The sequence below is a fragment of the Eurytemora carolleeae genome, unplaced genomic scaffold (genome assembly GCF_000591075.1).
Source record: "Eurytemora carolleeae unplaced genomic scaffold, Eaff_2.0 scaffold1279, whole genome shotgun sequence".
Lineage (NCBI taxonomy): Eukaryota > Metazoa > Arthropoda > Copepoda > Calanoida > Temoridae > Eurytemora > Eurytemora carolleeae.
Window position 1 is genome coordinate 31326 of NW_019397167.1, and position 22864 is coordinate 54189.

The window sequence follows — 22864 nt, forward strand, 5'->3', positions numbered from 1 at the left end:
TGTCGTTTCAACCTTTAATAGTAGGACTAATTATCGAAAATGTGCTCTTTCTCAAAGACACTGTACATTTATCAATTCTAGTATTAGGGTAGATTTTAACTAGGTTTACAAATTTAGGAGATGAATGCTTGGGTTTCAGGACTCTGCCAGGCCTGTGGTCTAAGGTATTTTTTTCATTCATTCATTCATTCATTCTTTCCTACATCCTTTTTTTATTTACTTTTTCCTGGGTTTTGATAATTTTACGAAAATAAAAAGTTCTTGAAATTCTTGGAAACCATATTTCATGCAAACAAACAAACAAAAAAGACAGACAAGCAAAGTATTTTTATTGTAATAATAATTTATATTGTGTAGACCCTACCAGACCGAGGAGGAAGTAGAGGTTGTTGATAGTATGCTTCCTGGTGTCCCATCAGAGATATCCACTACACAGAGTGTCTCAAATATGCTGGGACAGACCAGTCCCAGGGAGGAGGAGACCAGTCCCACTCTCGGGGACATCAACGAGGAGAGGAATAGAGGTTCTCAAGCTCAGATATCCGGTCCATACATGCATCTTTCAGGTTGGTAGTTTAATCCATACATGTATCTTTCAGGTTGGTAGTCTAATCCATACAGGTTGGCAGTCCAGTCTATACATGCATCTTTCAGGTTTGTAGTCTAATCCATACATGCATCTTTCAGGTTGGTAGTCTAATCCATACAGGTTGGCAGTCCAGTCTATACATGCATCTTTCAGTTTGTAGTCTAATCCATACATGCATCTATCAGGTTGGTAGTCTAATCCATACATGTATCTTTCAGGTTGGTAGTCCAGTCTATACATGTATCTTTCAGGTTGGTAGTCCACTGTAAACATTCATCTTTCAGGTTGGTAGTCAGGTTGGTAGTCTAGTCCATACATGCATTTTTCAGGTTGGTAGTCCATTCTATATATGCATCTTTCAGGTTGGTAGTCCAGTCTATGCATGCATCTTTCAGATTGGTAGTCTAATCCATACATGTATCTTTCAGGTTGGTAGTCCAGTCTAAACATTCATCTTTCAGGTTGGTAGTCAGGTGTATACATGCATCTTTCAGGTTGGTAGTCAGGTTGGTAGTCTAGTCCATACATGCATCTTTCAGGTTGGCAGTCCATTCTATATATGCATCTTTCAGGTTGGTAGTCCAGTCTATACATGCATCTTTCAGGTTGGTAGTCTAATCCATACATGTATCTTTCAGGTTGGTAGTCCAGTCTAAACATTCATCTTTCATGTTGGTAGTCAGGTGTATACATGCATCTTTCAGGTTGGTAGTCAGGTTGGTAGTCTAGTACATACATGCATCTTTCAGGTTGAGTAGTCCATTCTATATATGCATCTTTCAGGTTGGTAGTCAGGTCTATACATGCATCTCAGGTTGGTAGTCAGGTCTATACAATCATCTTTCAGGTTGATAGTCACTAGTCAGGAAGGTACATGGGTTTTTGTTTACATATTTTAGATATAAGATTGAAGAATAGATTCCGGAATGATATAAAATGTATGTTTAGTGATTATAATAAAACTATATCCACCCTTAGCAAACAGTCCGTAACAAGTTTGTTTAGAGAAAAGGAAAACTTTAAAATGACAATAAATTATTTATGAAATAAAGTAACGAAGACGACTTTCTACCAAAAAAAAACTTTTAAATTTGTTAGAACTGCGAAATTTTCCCAATTTTTTTATTAAACCTTCTGATTCTGATTCTGATGTGATGTGATGTTTTCAACAAAGTAATTGATAAATAACAATCCGCACTAATATTTAATATAAGAATCACATTCTTACAAAATGTAACAATAAAATCTTTAACCTGAATTTCCCAATATGTCAGAAATTATTATTTTACTTTGTAACCTTTGTTTTATGAAAAGTTTTATAAAATGTTGTATATTATTCTAAACATATTTTCTAGAATGTTTTATAATATATTTTATAAAATGTTGTATATTCTTCTAAAACATATTTTCTAGAATGTTTTATAATATGTTTTATAAAATGTGTATATTATTCTAAAACATATTTTCTAGAATGTTTTACCGGTGGAGGGCCTCCTGCATCCCATATCAGGTAATTTAACCAATCAATCAATCATTAAATTGATTAATCGAACATTTTATTGATTAATTGAGCATTTTCTTAATCAATGATCAGATCAATAGTTTAATAGTAATGGAAATTTTTTAATAGATCGATCTATCAGTGAATTATTTAAGCGATCAACAAGTCAATTAATCAATAACTTTTATCAATAAAATTGTTCAATCAATCAATGGAACCACAAATCAAACTTTTGAGAAATTAATATTTTAGTTGATCAATAATTTTAGCTTGCAATCAATTTCTTAGTTAATCATATAATCAATCAATTACTTAATCAATTAATTAATCAATTTTTCATGTAATCGATCATCATACAACTATATGATAGATTTTCTGTAATTATTAAATCAAGGCGTATCTCTCTCTATTAACCAATGGTTAAAATCTGTTTTGTTAATATTCTTCATCTTATTTTATTCTAAAATGTAAACATAGCTTTTTCTTGAGTATATTGACATTTGTAAATTTTCAAACCAAGCTCAGACCACATTCTCTTGGTTTTAACGAATATTTCAATTATAATTTGAGGCAAATAGGTTAAGGGGTTTATGATTTATGATCGGACATGAAATTTAACAAACCAACAAAATTGGAAAGAGATCCAAAGGAGTTGAGTTTTTGCCATAAACTCCGATTTTTTATCCTTATATCTTTGCAACCCGATATCTTAGACCTTTGATATTTCAAATTATGAAGTCTGGTGGATCAAAAAGACTAAGTTTGAAATACCAAAGGTTTACACAAACAGGTTGCAAAGATGCATGAATTATGAAATTTGAGTTTGTTGCAAAAATTCAATTCCTTTAATACATACAAATTTTACAAACCAACAGATAGAAACGGTTGACTTTCTACCAGCTGTACACCAGAACATTGTCACTGATTTAGTATTGTCACGCCCCTAAAACTCTTATCTGATTTTAACTTAGTCAAATAAAATATTTATATTTGAAAATGTTTAGAAGTTCTTCAACTCATCAGCCTTCAATACATAGAAACCAATCTCAGTCTACGTACAGGTATTTTAAAATAAGGAGAAAAGAAAAGTATGTTTTGTGTAACCATATAAGTAGTGCAGTGCTTACCACTGTGATAGTGTAAATAGCTCGTGTTTTCTTTTGATTTATTTATTTGGATCAAATAATGTGTATAAATTGGAAATTTTGATTTTATAAATTGTTATTAAATTACAATTCAATGCATGGAAGTTAAAAAATTTTCTGCTATGATTTCAAAATCTATAGAAATGTGCGGTACAAGGCGCTGTGAATTAGGGTTGTCTTTCAGATTCAACCTTGATTGACTGTGATAAACAAGCATTTTTCGATGGTTTCCCAGGAGCCTTACATAGAAAACATCGGTTTTTAACTGGATGTGTTATTGGCCATTTTTATTATCATCTAAAATTTAAAATTAAAGATTTGTTTTTCAAACCATTGAGATGTTAACTTTTAAGGGCTTATTCAGCATCATGTTTTTAGATTTAGGATATAATGCTGGCATTTAAGGAATTAAACATATCTTCGTATTATTTTAACCTACGCTGTCGATTAAACGTGTTTTAGGGCCAAGGAGAAAGAATAATGAAAAATTGATTGATTTAATGATGAAAGTTTGGATCGTGGATTCGAGGATCCTTCCTTAGAAAATATTGATTAATTGATTGACTATTTAGGAGCGTGGATTTGGGGATATCAACCCCTGATCCTTCCTCAGTTTGCGGAGATGACAGTGTTTTCCTTCCAAACTCTCCACAGGGTAAATACGCTTTTTTAATCCCGTTTCCTAACTCCTCTTTTAATCCCGTTTTTTAATCCCATTTCATCACTCCGCTTTTAATACCGTTTCATCCCTCCGTGTGTAATCCCGTTTTATTACTCCTCTTTTAATCCCGTTTCATCTCTCCTCTTTTTAATCCCGTTTCATCTCTCTTTTAATCCCGTTTCCTCACTCCTCTTAATCCCTTTTTGTCAAACTTTGTGTTTTTCTCCTGGACACTTTTCAAACATTTTACCCAGTCCATTTTTTTCTATTTTTTTATCAGCGTTAAGGAAAAGGAATATCGAACCAAAATTTTTAGAATACTTAAAGATTAAAGTAGAATGTAATTACTAATACAGTGCTCACCGCCCACTTTCAATTAACAAAATGAATTCACTATTATTTTAAAAAATTTAAAAAAATTTTATCCATTGGTTTATCTAATCAAAATCATTTATGTATTTTTTTACATTTTTCCCTAAACTTTTCCGGGCAAATAGTGTTCATTGTTCAATGTACATTGTTACATAATAAAAAAAGCAAGCTGAAAATATATTCTTATTGAAAGTACCATTAAATTATTGTCAGTACACAAATCACAGAATTGCTATATTGTTTGTTTAAATTAATACGGAGCTAAGCTAAATTATTCCCCCCCCCCCCATACTCATATATATAATGGTTCTTCCTTTAATTTAAATTATATGATACAAACGGTTTTCAAATATTCAATTAGAATTTTGAAATTTTAATAATCTAGTTGCCCACCTGTCCTTAAACTTGAAATTTGGATTTACAACAGAAATTCGTTCTTAATTTTCGAGGGGGAAAGATCTTAAACTTTGTAAACGTTTAAAAAAACTTTTCACCTAAAAAGGAAAAGTTAAGCTTAAATATAACCAAATAACGCACGTTACTCTATTTTTATCATGTATATTTTAACTGTGCAGTAATGTATTGTATTATGCTGAACAGCTTTAGTAATTTTTAGGTTATTGCTGAAATTATTTTTTAAAACATATTAAACATATATTCCTTACAAAAGTACAAATGTTGAACTTTCAAAGAAAATATTCAAACTTTCATGAAGAAGTAAAAATTTTTGACAAAAAAAGATAATTTTTTTTTTATTTTTAAATTTTTCCAATTTTTGTGGGATTTAATAAAATGTGCTTAGAAATCTTAATTTTGGAAAATGTTCTTAATTTTGTTCCTAATTTTTGGCAATATTTGTTATAAAAATTTTATATTTAAGAACATTTTTGTATCACTTGAAACAGACGAGAGCTCAAGTATAATCTCAAAGATAAGGATTTAGAGTTGACTTCAAATATTATTATTATATTATTATTACTATTATTTATTTTTATATAGATCGTTTTTGATTTTTCCAGGGTTGAGGCCTAGTTTACAATCTGAAGATATATCCGACCAAATTGCTACGTTAAAGGTAACTTCGAAAAAAAGGTTAAAGTGGAATAAAATTGTGGAATAGGAAGATATATTTAGACTCTGGTTATGATTTAAATAGTCCATTAAGACATAAAAGTTAGCAACAAACAGTGTTTATTAAACACAGACACATTTCCATTTACAAGTTTTATTGCAAGCTACTATTAAAACTTTCCTTAAACATAAGATTGCTTAAACGTCGTCTCATCATGAATTTATACTCAGCTCTTCAATAAGTTAGTCCGTTAAAATTTAAATGGGAGGGAGCTTAAGCTAATTCCTTTAGAGGATAAGGATTTACTCCGATTATAATTATTTCTTTCGCGAGCTAATCAACCAGCTCAAAATATCAAGATACTCCTAGAGTTATCTGCTAAAGGTTGATTGGAACTTCTCATAAGCCTCAGACTCTCTCAACTCCAATCTACTTCTTTTAGATCTTTCTCTCAAGAGTAACGGTGCTTTGGTTCTGAGATACACGGTTCTATCGAAAAAAATTGTGATATCTCAAAAGCTAAAAATGCGATATTCTTCAAATAAGCTCAAAATCAGTTTAAACCATACATTCTCAAAGTACAAAGTGCGATATTCTTAAATGAACTCAGATACACAATGAAACCATATAAAAATCGTAAATGGTACCTTAATGTGCCTTTGGCAAATTCACAACTTGGTGTTAGTATATCAAATATCAATGTTTAACTGACAACTTGACAAGAACATATCACATATGCGCACAGTCATGGTTCTAACACAAAGTTTACAAATCAAAACTGGTTTCGTAGCTGAGGTACAGACTCGTACTCTTCTCCGCTTATGGGGATTCACAACTTTACTCCAGGGCATTCAGGGGCGAGGGAATACAGAACGTGACGAAAACGTCGCGTAACACTATTATTTCGCAATTTTATGGGTATCACTGTACATATTTGAAATCAATGTACCAAAGTTATAAAATCTACAAATTTTACAGTTATCAAAAATTTGGATATTATGTGTGTTGTTTATTTACAATAGGGAAACATTAATTTCATTAACCTTTTACTCTCGAACAGAGGTTTGTTTAACCTGAAACGATTATATGGGATATTAACGTGTTTTATCATGTTATTTAAGTTCAAGGAAACCTATTATAGAATATGTCAATCTTCTAAAGTAGGGTCGCCTAAAACCTGTCATAAGTTTTAATGTTTAATCGGAAAAAAAGAAAAACCAACGTAAACTGGTTTTTGCTCTTTTTCTTCCAACAATGTTTTATTTAAGTACTGTGATACATGAATTATAGAGGTTGGATCCAAAAATCTACTTTTATTTAATTTTGCTTGACCAGTTCTTAACCTAGCTTTTTTAATTCAGGTTGGACGACCTCCACCCTCCCGGCCTCCGAAACCATCCGGCCTCAGAAATCCTCCTCTGTCCTCACAGGTTTATTTTACTTTTTATCCTTAAATTATAATCATTTAATTTTTATCTGGTTTTATTTCTTTTTGTACCTCCGCTTTTATTTTAGATATATTTTTACGCCATTCTTAATCTGCTTTTCCTTTAACTATATTTTAATTTATGTAGAAAATAGGGTACCCACATTTCTTCTTTTTTAATCTTATTTATCATTATTTTATATCGGAACTATTTTACTTAAAAGGCATACGTTTTAAACCTCATTTTTCATTTTTTTAGCACTTTAACTTTTTTAACTTTTTGGCTGTGAAATTACGATTTTTATTTCATTTTCATTTTTTGGTAGCTCAACTTTTTGTTTTTTGTACTGTATTTTTATTTAAGGTTGCTGGAGAGAATTATGAGAACCTAGGAACTGCTCAGCATATACTCCAGCTAGCTGCTAACCAAAGGTTTGTCTTATATAACCACCAACAATCATTTTTTTGGACTAAGAAAATGTATCATCTTACAAGGGAGGGGGGAGGGGGGTCTAAACTGTAATTTTTATCTCCATTAAATACTTTTCTATAAAATATATGTTCTTAAAAATCATTTAAATTCATAAATGTTAGAATTCAGGAAAATTGGAAACACCATAATTGAGGTTATTTTATATTGGACTTAAATTCTCAAAAATGTTTTCTTCTTCTTTAAAAAGTATATAAAAATATTTTGTTTTATAATTTACCAATTTGTTTAAAATTATAATTTATTCTAACAGAAAACCTTGATTTATCATTGTTTAAATTTTCCAGTGATAGATATATATAAAAAGATATTGAATTATTATATCCATAAAAGACGCATGAAAAATAGGAAAGAACTACTCGAAAGAAATGAAATTTTCAAAAGATCCTATTCTTTAATCCTCTAATTTGAAGAATAATAATAAAATAAACGTTGATTATAGTTGCCTAGTACATAAAACGGTTGTTGCCAGGGTTATATATTTACAAGAAAAAGATAGAAAAGATTTACATCAATTGCAAGGTTTCCCAACTCTTTGATACTTTTTACCAAAAAATCACATATTCCCTCATACAAATCATTGGGGAAATTATAACGTAAATAGAATATCTTGTGAATAAAATCCCGAACATCAGGGGAAGGAGTGTTTCAAGAAAAGGTTGGTGGAAAAGATGATTTTGAAGAAATATGTATTCCTCTGTTGCTGAAAAAATTACTGACAAATTTATCAAATTAGTGAAAATTTTGAGTGATAATATTGAACTTTATACATTTTTTTACTTTTCATCTTTTCATTTTTTTATTTTTTAATGACAAAAGTTTTGTTGTCGTCCACAATATATCTCTATTATTAATGCCATCAATCTGGATCCGGATCCACTAAAATTCGGACCCGGATCCGAGTTAAAAGATATTAACCAACACAGCGTACGTCAAAATATTTTCCAAATCCTTGAAATCTATTTTGTAAAGCGCAAAGCATATTTACTCTCATTTATAAGGTCCATCGCAGTAACTTTAAACCTAGATGATTCTACCATTTGATCTCTAAACCCAAGTTAGAAAAACTTCACGCTCAAATATTACATGTTTACTAATGTATTAAGAGATTGGTGTTCACTTCACTTATCTCTTTTATCTGCGAAAAATAAGATAAATCTTTATTATTTTTTATTATTATTATTATTATTATTATTATTATTATTATTATTATAAATATTTATTTACACACAAAGATATAAAAACATATATAAATGGTGTAGGTTAAATTTGTTTAAATGATTTGAATATATAGTTTTACAATAGATAAAAGAAAAATATGCAAAAATATGAAATAGGCGACATTGATCATTACTCATTACATAACATTTATCATTTATCATTTATTACGTAATCATCGAATCCTTCAACATGCTTGTATTTAAAAGCTCTTGTAAAACCGGAACGTTCCATGCATGGTCCAATGGGACATCAAAATATTTTATTTGTTTCTTAACTAACATTTTATTAAGATCAGTGTCCGAATTTAATGAACTTGAGTCGTGTCTTAAATCCGCCTAAATCGGTTTAAATTAAGCGCATGCTTAAATCTTGACAAATCTAGTACAATGTTAAGTGAAAAAGCCGCGGCTTAAATATAAGCCGCAGCTCAAATTCTTTAAATTCGGCCTCAGAAAGATTTACAGAACAATTCATGAATCTGACTTATTTTACTAACAGAAGAAAACCAAGAAACTTCTAATGCAGACTTCTTACGTTATCCAGTAACCACTGTAATATCTACTAGACGCTTTCTTCGGTTCTTGGGGTAATCCAAAACTAAACTAAATTTTTTCTAACGAAATCTTGCAGTTTTCAGCGTTCAATAAACAATCTTACATTTCTAACATTGTTACTCAACGGCTTATGTTTATATTCAAAACCTTGAGAGTTGTAACATCCTAAAAGAATGTATTTTTTTAACCATTTTCAAAACATTTTTTTGGAATTATTTTTTAAGTTTTAAAATGCAATTCTAAAGTTTTTACATTTTGTATTTTATATATATATTCAAAATTTACTTCTTTGACAATGCATATTGCATAGCAATGAATAGAAAGAAATGCTATGATTTGATTAAACATAAACCCGAGTCCATTAAATATTTAATAGATGTTTGTCAAAGGATAATAGTTAGTTGATAAACCTATGCATAAAAATCAAATAAACCTCCAAACACATCTGTTCTGCTCGAGTACACTATCTATCTATCTTCACACTTTTATTTTTACTCAAATAATATTTTTCAGTAAAATGTTTAATTTTATTTTATTTATGTTAATTACTTTGTTCCGAGTTCCTACCTATAATTGTTTAATATGAATTAAACTTCAAATGCAATCTTTTTCTAATTTTTTGTAAGATCCTTTTTTTGACCTGAAAATTCATAGTTCGGAAATAAAAACCCTGTAAGAAATATATATATACATATTATTAATATATTTTTAGTATTTATACTGATGTTAATATTGAATATTTATCCTTTAATAGATAATACAGCTTATTTTAAATATAAATGAACATTTTACTACATATACAATGTTATTTAACTTTAAAAAGATAGTTGGTGCACATTTTATATTTTATAAATAAGATAGTATGTATGCAATGGGTAGGGAGGCGGGGGATGGGAGACAGAGGGAGTGGGGGGAGACGAAGAGAGGGAGGGGTTAAAGGGCATTATATATTAATTCGATTATTTCGGTATTATTGAAACTAAATATAGTTGAACCAAAGTTCTAGCAATGAACAGAAGGTATTTTTATTGTCTATTTCATACAGAATCCCAGCCTTCTTAAATTACATTTATGTGCATTGTTGTTGTTTTTTTTCGGTGAACATTGTGGCTTATTATGATAGAAAATGAGTCTTATGTTTAAAACTTAATACATACGAATAACAGAAATCAATCAAATTGCATATAGAGAAATTTTAACTTTTATGAAAAATATCATTTTTTAATCTCTTTTTATATTATTTGTGAATATGGTCAGGCCAATGTACACTTTCATCACACTGCACTGTGGCCGACTAATACTATTAACTTTTTATATATCTGCAAGCCTTTAAGATATTAAAAAAATACAACAAAAAAATATTTAAAGGCAACAAATTTTAAATTTAGCAACCTTCAACATTCCCAGGAGTCATGTTAAGTTATCTCAAACAAAATTTGGGCCTGATCGGGTCAGCCGTTTTGACGTTTATTGATACAAACAGACAAGCCAATCAAACAATCTGGTATTGAAAAAAGGACTTATTTAGTAGAAATATATCTGAAATGTATGATATTTCAAAATTCAACGAATTCGATAAGTGTATTATGTAGAAAGGTTAATTTTCAGCCCTGTTAAGTAGATAATATTTAACTAAATATTATTTCAATTTTAAATTTTAGAAATGGCGACGGAGATGGTTTGTTTTAAAGGAGGGAGGGATGCCTGGACAGTATGTACTCAATTACTACACTGATTCATCAGAAAGGTATTTTTTTAAGTTTGTCGACACTGTGATTACTTTTTTGATAATTTTAGCTTTGTATTGCAACTTCAATTTGAATTTCCATTTTTTCCCCTTTTTCCTGTGGTATACAAAAAACCTGTTTCTGTTTTCATTTTTTAAAAGAAATATATGGATGGACAATTTTTGTTCAGGAAACTAAAGGGGACTATAGATCTAGATCAGTGTATTCAGGTAAACCAAAATTTCTTTTTCTCGTCTCAAATTTAGAAATTTTTAGAAATTTTGTTAGAATTTCTATTCCATTAGTCTTTAAACGAACTTGAAGACGTAATTTCTACTGACCCCCTAATCTAAAAAGTAGTATGTCCGATTAACTATGATAATTATAATCCTTTAATGTAGTTGACATTTCTGTAGCATAAATTCACAAGTTAATTTTTACAGAGACCCCACGTAATAAATACCTTTAATGAACGGAGACACGTGACAATGATACAGCACTGCCATTGGTGGAAGTTCTGGTCATGTGATATGGACGTTATATTATTAATTTTATATATTAAAGAAAAATTATTAAATTCAAATTATAATAGGAGAAAACCTGAGTTTTTCCGGCTCCTCCGGGATATCATAATTCTCTGATTGGTTGCGTATTTGCTGAATATGATCTGTTTTAAACTTAGCTTATTTTACCGAATCTGATAAATCTAGTTTTTGGTCTAACTTTGACACAGTCTTATATCAATTTTTCGAGACAGAAACATAAGATAGAGCTCATATAGGTCTCTATCAACTCCTGAACTGCTCAGATTTCAACCTATACCACCTTTAATTAGTCCTTTACAGCCCCTTTAAATGGTACCATTGTGAATTGGTCATGTGACTTCATTAATGCAGGATCATTTATAATTACACAATACGCTTATAATCCCTTTCATAAAAAGGAAACTCCAATAAAATAATAAACTTTAGGTTGATAGTGGTCTAACCTACAACTGTGGGAAGCTTTCCTTGTTTAATCTGTTTAATATTACAACACAGAAGAGAATATTCTACCTATCCTCGGATACTGTACAGGTAATACAGGGGTAGATCATTTCTTGAAAATTTAATATGCTCTCTTGTCTAAAAGTGACATGTGTATACGTTGTTTAGTGGAATGTGCGTGTATTTATTGTTGTTGTTTTGTTGCATGTGCGTGTATTTATTGTTGTTGTTTTGTGGCATGTGCGTGTATTTATTGTTGTTGTTTTGTGGCATGTGCGTGTATTTATTGTTGTTGTTTTGTGGCATGTGCGTCTATTTGTTGTTGTTGTTTTGTGGCATGTGCGTGTATTTATTGTTGTTATTTTGTGGCATGTGCGTCTATTTGCTGTTGTTTCGTGGCATGTGCGTGTATTTATTGTTTTTATTTACTAGCATGTGCGTCTATTTATTGTTGTATGCATTTATGATATCGAGGTGTGTGTGTTTATGTGTGTGTTAGTAGGGGTGTGTTAGTATGTGTGTGTTTGTGTGTGTGTTTGAATGGAATACCTGTTGGAAGAAGAGTGTAGAGCGTATATTAAACACCGCATACTTTCACTCTCTCAGTTGACGGTGTGTCGTGATACCCTCCGCATCTCTGTTATATACTTTATACTGTTTATACCACACTACATCTTTATCACCAATTTATAATTAATTATTAAACCTATATTTCACAGGATACATTAAAATAAATAATTAAATATATAAATTTTAGAATAATGTCATCCTTCTTTACAAAGATCTTTGATTTTCTTAATTTCTTATCTTGTGGAATGTGTAGAACGGAACCTTTGATATTAAATGAGACTCTTTTAGTGGAATAATAATCATTAAAAAATTTTTTTAAATTCTAAAATTTTCAGCCCTTGTGATTTCGATTTTTTATTCAGTCTTAAACCCATTCTATTCTTTTAATTTCATCGTTCAATTCTTTATTCAGTGTTTCTTGACTCTTTTTTTTCAAACACAGAATTAAATTCCCTAATTCTAAATTTTGCTCTACATATTATGACAGACCTAGTTCTAAATTTTATGTGGTCTTGTGCTGGGGATTTTTTATGACAGATTTTAGTTCTAAATTGACAGATTCATATTCTAAATTGCAGATGTTAGATCCGAATTTACAGATTTGATTTCTTAACAGGCACATTTCAGTTGGCAGATTTTAATTCTATAATGGCATATGTTAGTTCTAAAATTACAGAATCCAGTTCTAAATGAAAACTAATTTATGATCTAATTTAAAGGTTTTAGTTCCAAATTAATGTTCTAAATTGACAAATTCTATATTCTACAGAGGCAGATTTTAGTTCCAAATTGGCTTATTTTAGCTCTAAAATGGCAGACTTCAGTTATGAATGGGCATTTTTACATTTTTAATCGATAAATTCTTATCTGGATATAAAGTATTTTATGAAATGAAATTGGGGCAAGTCCAAGATAAAATAAAGCCACCCCCTCCCCATAAATAAAAAGTTACACCCGCCCCTTGTTTTAAACTCGTAAACTTGATTTAACCTGACATGGGCGGATCCAACTACTTAGTTTAATCAGAATATTTTATTTGATAATGTAAAACCCTAATTTTAGAATATACAATATGAACTCAAGTAATATAATAATAAATTATTAATTTTGCAATAAAAATGGAGCTGGGTAAACGTAGGGAAGGATGGATAAATATTGGTTATTACTAGAGGACGGGTTAGAAAGGGTTGTGAATGTAAAGAAGGAATGGATAAATGTTAGAAGGGATGGGTGAAATGTAAGGAGGGATGGATAAATGGATAAATGTGATGAAAGAATGAATTTAAAAGGAAGATTTGAGTAAGATTGAGATTTAAGTTAATATTAGTTGGTTTTGGAGGGTTAAATTTAAAGAGGGTAAGGTGAAAATTATAAAGAGAAGAGGGGGGGGGGGTTAGATATTGAAACTAATGAATATTATATAAATGTAAATGAGGAAAGATGAAATGAACGGGGAAGGGTTTAACTGAAAAGTGATGTGAGTAGGTGACCAGATGAATAAAATATATATATACTAGGATTAGAAGTAGAGATAATGGCTGCTAGATCACGATATTTCAACATATCACAAGATTATTCATGCAAGCATCAAAATATGGCTTTAACCTGCTTAATATTATCTCCGGTATCCTCCGGCATTATTCCCTGTCTCTCATTTACCCTGTCTCCTTCATTATCTTCTGTATCCTCGGGTATTATCCCCTGTCTCTTTCATTTACCCTGTCTCCTTCATTATCTCCTGTACCCTCGGGCATTATTCCCTGTCTCTCATTTACCCTGTCTCCTTCATTATCTTCTGTATCCTCCGGTATTATCCCCTGTCTCTCTCATTATCTTCTGTATCCTCCGGCATTATCCCCTGTCTCTTTCATTTAACCTGTCTCCTTCATTATCTTCTGTATCCTCCGGCATTATTCCCTGTCTCTCATTTACCCTGTCTCCTTCATTATCTTCTGTATCCTCCGGCATTATCCCCTGTCTCTCTCATTTACCCTGTCTCCTTCAATATCTTTGTATCCTCCGGCATTATCCCCTGTCTCTTTCATTTACCCTGTCTCCTTCATTATCTTCTGTATCCTCCGGCATTATCCCCTGTCTCTCTCATTTACCCTGTCTCCTTCAATATCTTCTGTATCCTCCGGCATTATCCCCTGTCTTTTTCATTTACCTGTCTCCATTATCTTCTGTATCCTCCGGCATTATCCCCTGTCTCTTTCATTTATCCTGTCTCCTTCAATATCTCCTGTATCCTCCGGCGTTATCCCCTGTCTCCATCATTATCCCTGTTTCTTTTATTATCCCCAGTTTCCATCATTATTCATCTTCAATATGCATTTCTTAATTTTTCTGAAATAATGTTAATTGTTGACCATCAATTATCGATTGGATAATTAGAAACAGGGTCAAATAAAGGATAAAATGATATTATGATATTAACCGTTTTATGGTTTTATTTATTACTGACACTTCTCTTTCATGATCAATGAAATTGTCAACTCTGATTTGTTCAATCTGCGTAAAAATCAGTAATTAGGATCTGAATCCTTAGTTCTCTTGATCCGGATCCGCGAAAGTGTGCGGATTCAAGGGTCTGGATTGATTTGTAAACATTTCCTCAAAGACATCAAAAAAAAGTATGCTCTCAAAACACACATACAGTGTCACCAAATAATTATCATTAAACCTCCCTAATTATTCAAAGTTAAATCAAGATTCGGCATTAAAAAAAATAGCAAAAACTAAAAGAAAAAATTGGCTTTGGTAAAAAAATCAGTAAAACTTAAAAATATTCAATACCTGGATCCGGATCCATTTTTTACAGGACGGATCTAAGATCAGGATCCATTTTTCTACATGAGGAATCCAGGATGTGGGATCCTTGCCAAAATTAAATAGATCCTATTCTAAAATACCCTTTTGCTTTAAAGTATGTGGTGAAATGGCGCATTCTGAATCCAAAGACTATATATTGCTTTGTATTTTAAATAACTTAACAAATATTTCGATTTTATGTAGTATTACTATGGAGGTTTAAAATGGTGCTGTGTCACAAATAACCTTTAAATTATTGCTAAGACTTTTTCTTGAGTATGTCACTCACCCCCCCCCCCCATCTTAATCATAAAACCTGATGAATCCAAATGAGATGACCACCTTATACAAGAAATAATATTACAGGGGTATTCCAACTCTACTGGATCTGTAAAAAGCTTAGATGATTCCATTTTAACACCTTTGTCAAAGCAGTGAATGTATTTGTGAATTTAAAACCTGTTTATTTTAGAGAAAACAACAACAACAATCCGGATCCCTTAAAGAATATAAGTCTTCCACCCGCCCCAGTTCCCCCGCCGAAGATAGATCGGCGGTTGAAACCGTTTAATCGGCCTGGTTCAGGGGATAGTGCTACACTGCCTGCAGGTGAAATTTATTTATATTCGTTCAGATAATCAACATGAAATAAAGAAAATAAATAATGATTACTTGTATTTGTGGGTATCCCTCCCCCCCTCGTGTTCAATAAATAAACATATAGGGAAATTAATATCGTCAATCTTTGGACCACAGCGTTTCTGCGTTTGGCTTTACAAAATATGAGTAAAATAATTTTTAATAAAAAAGCAATTAATTATTTTTTAAACTAAAACATACAAAATTTGATTCTGAATACATGGAAAAATAAAAAAATCTGTTCTCCAGGTGGAATGATGAGCAGAAAGCCGTCTCAGTTTGATACTCTCCCCTGTATGGAAACTGGATACGGAATGCATATACCCTCAGCTCCAGGGTCAAAGTAGGATTATCAATATTTTTAAATAATTAATTAAGGGAGTGCTCACCAAAAAATAAGATAAATGGAACTGTACTCAAGTTACGATTCAAATAATCCAATTAACATTCAAAATAATTGTGCAGTGTACACAGATCCGTTATACGTAATACCTTGATATTCAATCTACTCGTTAAACTATTTGCTTTATGACAACATTAAATACACATAAATGAATAAATCAACCTTCATTACTGAAATTTAGCATTCCTTTTCCTATTCCATAGGATATTTCAGCAATCCCAATCATTTTCAGCAGAACACCCTTTAAACCTAAACTTAAAATTGTCAATGTAGTTTTACGCAAACGAGTCCTTTAACGATTCACATTCTTATCGGATTAACGGTGACAGAGATATGCTTTTCTTAATGTTTATTAGTTTTCTTATATTATTAAAATTACGTGAACTTATTTTCTAACTAAACAATTAAACGTGACCAATGGCAGATAAAGGATTAATGAAAGTTCTCTATTTTTTTGTACTAGAATATGATCAAATTTACTGTAGGTAGTGTTGTTAAAGTTTTTGGTTCTTTTTAATGTGTTAGGGTTTTTTAAAAGTTTCACAAAACTCAGAGATTGTTCAACACTATAAATACTATTGTATTCTGTAAAGATTTGTTTTTACTATATTATGTTCAGCATAATATAGTAAAAACAAAAAAGGTGAAAATGCAAAGTTCTAATAAAGTCAATGAAAAAATTATAGCCTTAAAACCTTAAAGTTAAATAAAAAATAACCATTGCCATAAATGTTAGGTACGGGAATATAGAGCGGAGTCCTAGTATAGAATCTTTATCCATTCAGTCCAGGAGAAACTCAGAAGAAGAGACGGTAAGATTGGATGTGTGAATAAAATCAAGAATCTTGATTTTAGTTTTAAGTACAATTTTTTAACAACGGGCCAAATAAATAATTGATCCAATTTTTAACAACTTTGAAGAAAATTTTTATATCTAACCTGAGGCCGAATTTAAAGAATTTTAGCCGCGGCTCAAATATGGTTGGTTCCACTTAAATTGTATTCAATTTTTCAAGTTTTAAGCCGCCGCTCAATTGAAACCGGTTTTTGGCAGATTTAAACCGCGGCTCAAATTCATTAAATTCGGACACGGAATTTATATTAAAAAACTAAACGTAGAAGCAGTCAAATGTAGAAATTTTTTCTAAATTCCTTAAATAATTTTTTTTTATTTAAAAAAACAAGTTTAAGTGTCCGTCCAATTATGCTTTATTGAGTGGCATTTCCAACACACAACGATGCCCTTGAACTATCTTTCTGATCTGAATCACCTTTGTCCGAATTTAATGAATTTAAGCCGCGTCTTAAAATTCGGTCTAATGATTCGTTAAATATGAGATTTAAAAAGTCGTCTTTACTTAGTCTTAAGAGATTATACAGTTTCGATGTTTAATTTCTTCTAATAAAAATGAGTTAAACCCTTTATTTGATATCTTCACGAACATGCACACAATACACACACAAGCTCCATCTTACACACTCTCATCACACATCATCATTTAAAAAGGTAGATTTGAGAAGGTTAAGATTTAGTTAAGATTAGATTAAACACAGAAGTTCAATCCTTATCCTCTCCTTATATCTTTTATCCTTTACACCCTCATCCTATCCTAATTTCTCCTTAGTTTATCTTTATTCTTTATCCCTTGTTGGTTCATCCTTTCAAATATTTCCCCTATTTTTCTCCTTCTATCCTAATTCTTCACTCTACACTTTACACTCTGCACTCTACACTCTGCACTCTACACTCTACACTCTACACTCTACACTCTACACTCTACACTCTACACTCTACACTCTACACTCTACACTCTACACTCTACACTCTACACTCTACACTCTACACTCTACACTCTACACTCTACACTCTACACTCTACACTCTACACTCTACACTCTACACTCTACACTCTACACTCTACACTCTACACTCTACACTCTACACTCTACACTATACACTCTACATTCTACACTCTACAATCTACACTCTACACTCTACTCTCTACTCTCTACACTCTACACTATACACTCTACACTCTACACTCTACACTTTACACTTTACACTCTACACTACACTCTCACAATTTAACAAAATAAAAACAGCAAAAGTTCAAGCAAAATAATATTCAAAAATATTTTATTTATTATTTATTATTTTAAAAAAATACCTAAATACAAGCTGCAAGACCATAGCTCATTCTTGATCTAGTAATTCCATCAATTGAGTTCGATGTATGAGTGGTAGGACTTCCCCAACACTCTGATTGATTGATTGATATTTTGTTTAGATTTATTACTATATGCCCTCCCTCCAGCACAGTAATAATGACGGTATGTGGGATCCATCGCATCCGATCATGATTCCGGCTCAGGTACGATGATCCACAATATTTGGGGTTCGTGGATCGAGACCCCCTTTTTTCACAATATTAGGTATCCCTGGATTCGGATCTTTTTGATCCACAATATTAGGGATCCCTGTATCCGGATCACTTTTATCCGCAATATTTGGGATCCCTGGATCCGGATCCCTTTTATCCGCAATGTTTGTGATCCCTGGATCCGGATCCTTTATATCCGCAATATTTGGGATCCACGATCTGTCATTGGTCAATCAAAATGTATGCAAAAAATCAGCGAAATTTAAGAACCAATTCACTACTTTTGTTGACAGAAAGAATTCTTCTGTAATCCGAAATCCATTAAAATCTGATTCAGTGCACGTGGTGTATTCTCCTTTTTAAACAAAATGTTTTGTTTTTCTTTATATTTTCGCTGTATTGTATTGTATTGTTATTTCCGATAATCAAATAGTTTTTTGAAGAGCAGAAAATTTTCTTTTAATTAAAAATATTTTGGAAAAATAGAATTGTTGGAGAGCAATATTGAAATACTTCATTCTTTATCTTGTTTTTCCTACTCTAAAAACTAACACTCATAATCCTAAATCGCATTAGTGTATTTAAAAAATCTTGGTATTAAGGAAGAGGAGGATAATGAAATTTAAATTTAAGTTGGTATTATTGAAATATACAAAATTATATCAAAGTATTTTATTAAGTAAGTAAGTAATTTATTAAGTATAACCAAAAGAATGTTTGAGTAGGTTTTTAACATAACTTTAGAAGAGTCCCCCCCCCCCTTATTTGCGTAATGACATATCTAACCTAAACTAAGGTTTTCACGTCAAACCTTTTAGATTCCTGGATCCGAGGGCCTAAACATCAACCATTAAATGACACATTTTCAGGGTTACCTAATGAGAAATTAATCAATCCTTGTAAAAAAAAATATGAAGAATCTAGTTTCTAAGATAAGAATTAGCGAAAAAAGAAGAAAATAATAATTTTAAATTTTTTTGGGGGGGGAAGGCAATATCTTTTATATATTCAAGAACTGAATCCGGATCCGTGTTTCCAAAGGACGGGGCCAGGATCACGGATCCAGTATTCGGATCTAATACTCGGGTTTGGATCCATGATCACAGATCCACAACTCTGATCCATGATTGAGGATCCATTTATCATCGGGATCCAGTACTAGGATTCGAATCCATGATCACAGATCCATAATTCGCATCCAGTATTCGGATCATTGATCACGGATCCATGATTGCGGATCCAGTATTTGTATTTATTATCACGGATCCAATACTAGGATTCGGATCCATGATCACAGATCCAGTACTCTGATCCAGTATTCAGATCATTGATCAAGGATCCATGATTACGGATCCAGAATTTAAATCTATGATCACGGATCCAGTATCTATGATTACGGATTCATTATTTGGATCCATGATCACGGATCCAGTATTCGGATCCATTATCATGGATTCAGTATTCGATCCAGTATTAGGATCCAGTACTCATATTCGGATCCGCATCCGTATAAAGATTAAATGGATCATAAGCACTGATTGAAATTACCTGATATTTTTAGGACATGCATGGGCATAGCGTAGAGTATCTAGACCTTGATCTACCCAGAGGGAATCAAGAACCTTCAGACGATGCTAAACAAACAAAGTAATAAAGTTTATTTATCAATAAAGGATGTTGGAGAAAAAAAAACACTTCACACTTTTTTCAGTTCCATCCCCTAGGAAAACAGAGCATTTATTCAGAGCAGGGTTGACCAAATCCGTTAAAGTTTTAACCATGAAGTCCTAACATCCTATTTATTTCATCATTATCGGCCTATACAGAGAAAAAAATGTAAAATATTTTTGATTTGTTCAACATCCTTTATTTTAAACCAACATTTTCAAGTTTTGTTTCACTATTCTTCACTAGTAACAAAGATATATTACACAAGAGCCCTAAAATCTTTCAAAAATAGAATAATGCCATTTCTGCATGGTAGGAATATAAACAAGCTTAATGCTGCTCAGACTAATTTTGTTAATATTCCTCCTAAAAACTGCAGTACAAATATTCCTCCCATAAACTGCAATACAAATATTCCTCCTAAAAACTGCAGTACAAATATTCCTCCTAAAAATTGCAGTACAAATATTCCTCCCAGAAACTGCAGTACAAATATTCCTCCTAGAAACTGCAGTACAAATATTCCTCCTAGAAACTGCAGTACAAATATTCCTCCCAGAAACTGCAGTACATTATGTGTACAAAGATATCGAGGTTCCATGGGAGGTACAGGGTGTACCACGAAACATGACAGTTGGTGAATAGTTGTCTTTTTCCATTATTTGTTCAGTTGTTAGATACCAAAAATCATAGAAATATAATATGGGAGTCATTTTATATTAAAATTGATTTCAAAGTAAAATATAATTAAGCAAAAGATTTGTTAAACTAAAAATAACTATTTATTAAATGTTATGTTTCGTGAGACACCCTGTACCAACAATTTCTTATTTTTTATTGTTTTCAGGCATGAGGACAGCTCAACTGTTTATAAAACTGTAGATTTTGTTAAAACTGAAGCGTTCAACAGAACTAAGAAAAACGTGGAACAGAAACGATACAATATACATCAGTGAATCATTCAAAACATAATTAATTTACATGTGACGCAGTGTACAGACGTTTCTAGCATGTGACGCTGTTACGCTCAGTATTAAACCTAAAAGCAAGACAAAGTTGACGCATTTTTATCAGTCCCCTGTTATTCTTAAACCTCAAGATTATTTACATTTATACTTCTTTGTGGCGAATACGCTTTTTTTAAACGTGGCTAACATTTTCCTTCAAATGAAGTTGAACAAATTATTTTTGGTTTAATTAATTGTTTATCTCTGTACTGTACATTATACATTATACAGGCATGTTGTATATTAAAAAGTCTTCCTGTTATATATTTTTGTAAATCTGTTATTTATCAATTTTACAAACTTGTCTTTAACTTGATTCGTATATTAAGATTGTAAACCCTAAATGTAATAAAAATTTCTATATCCCAACCTCTAATCTATATATAAATTTGGCTTGTTTGTCTGTTTGTCTATCTGTTTGTATCCAATAAACGTCAAAACGGCTGAACCGATCGGGCCCAAATTTGTTGTGGGACATCTAGGGACCCCAGGGAAGGTTTATGAATGATTGAAATTTCAAATATTTGTCTCCATCAAAATTCGATCGTCATTAAATTTTTGAAAATTTTAAAAATCCGCGAAATTTTTTGTGAAAATCCGCGAATTATTTTTGTTTTGTTTTACGATGTATACAAAGAGAACATGTTCACAATTAATTTAGAAGATGGGCGCGAAGCGCCCTCTAAGGCTAGTAGTATAAATTTCTGTTGATGACGTTAAGATAAATTGTTGATAATTGGCTTGAATTTACAATTCAGATGTATTCCACTAGAAAAATGAAAACTATGGTTTAACTGTGGAGTAAAGTTTAAAGAAAAGATTTGTTCAGTGTACTTGAGAGGTTGAATTCGACTATTAAACTCTAAAATGTGACCCATAAGTTTCTGCAAGCAACTTTAGTTTAAAAAATTCCGGTTTTCTTGGATCAGCAAATACACTAAGAACGCTGTTTTTACTATTTTATCTTATTCGCAAAATTTTGTCTTCTAATGATATTATTGATAAATGTATGAATTGTCGAGAAAAATCGCTATTCGTTAAAAATGTTTGCATATACTTCTTGGTCGCGCTAAAGATCGTAAATGTTCTTAATATTCAGCAATGCACGTCTTTTAATGGTTTTTAAGAAAAAGAATAAGTCGATTGGACCCAGACAGTAGACACTAGGCAGTCCATGTCTTAGCCCATGAAGAGCTTTTATCTTGCAAAACAGCATTCGAGAATCTCATTTCAGTGCTTTATTAGGATTCCTGTTTGTGAATTTCAACTTAATTATCAATATTGCTTTAAAAAGCCTGTTTTTGTAAATAAAAAATATGAATATTAACCATGAACTTTTCTGCTGTACAATGACAAGATATTAGAAAGATAACTTCCACTTTAAAATAATTTTGATTAAATTCATAAATTTAAATATTATTAAACCACTTATTTTCTAAACTAAATTATATATATAAAGAATTATTCACATTCAAAGATATGAATACATATATAAATGGTGTAGTGTAAATTTGTTTAAATAATTTGAATATATAGTTCTACAAAAGAAATAAAAAAATATGCAAAATTCTGCACAAATAGGCGTCATTGATCATTACTCCTTACATAACATATTTATCATTTCAGTTATTACGTAATGGGA

At 31.3% G+C, this 22864-nt stretch overlaps 1 protein-coding gene across 2 annotated transcripts; it reads left to right on the top strand.

Moving 5' to 3' along the window:
• The first annotated feature begins 93 nt into the window (after positions 1–93).
• On the top strand, positions 94–21591 carry LOC111712455 (uncharacterized). 2 transcript variants are annotated; one of them, XM_023487064.1, is made up of 14 exons: positions 94–164; positions 358–566; positions 2060–2099; positions 3095–3151; positions 3808–3890; positions 5288–5343; positions 6702–6770; positions 7131–7198; positions 15598–15734; positions 16014–16107; positions 16904–16979; positions 18455–18538; positions 20109–20194; positions 21063–21591. In XM_023487064.1, the coding sequence occupies exons 1-14, from the start codon at positions 121–123 to the stop codon at positions 21169–21171; spliced, it is 1212 nt and encodes a 403-aa protein (XP_023342832.1). In that variant the 5' UTR covers positions 94–120; the 3' UTR covers positions 21172–21591. The 2 variants fall into 2 exon arrangements, with proteins under 2 accessions (XP_023342832.1, XP_023342833.1); XM_023487065.1 differs by lacking the exons at positions 94–164; positions 358–566 and adding an exon at positions 1101–1128.
• Positions 21592–22864: the final 1273 nt, after the last annotated feature.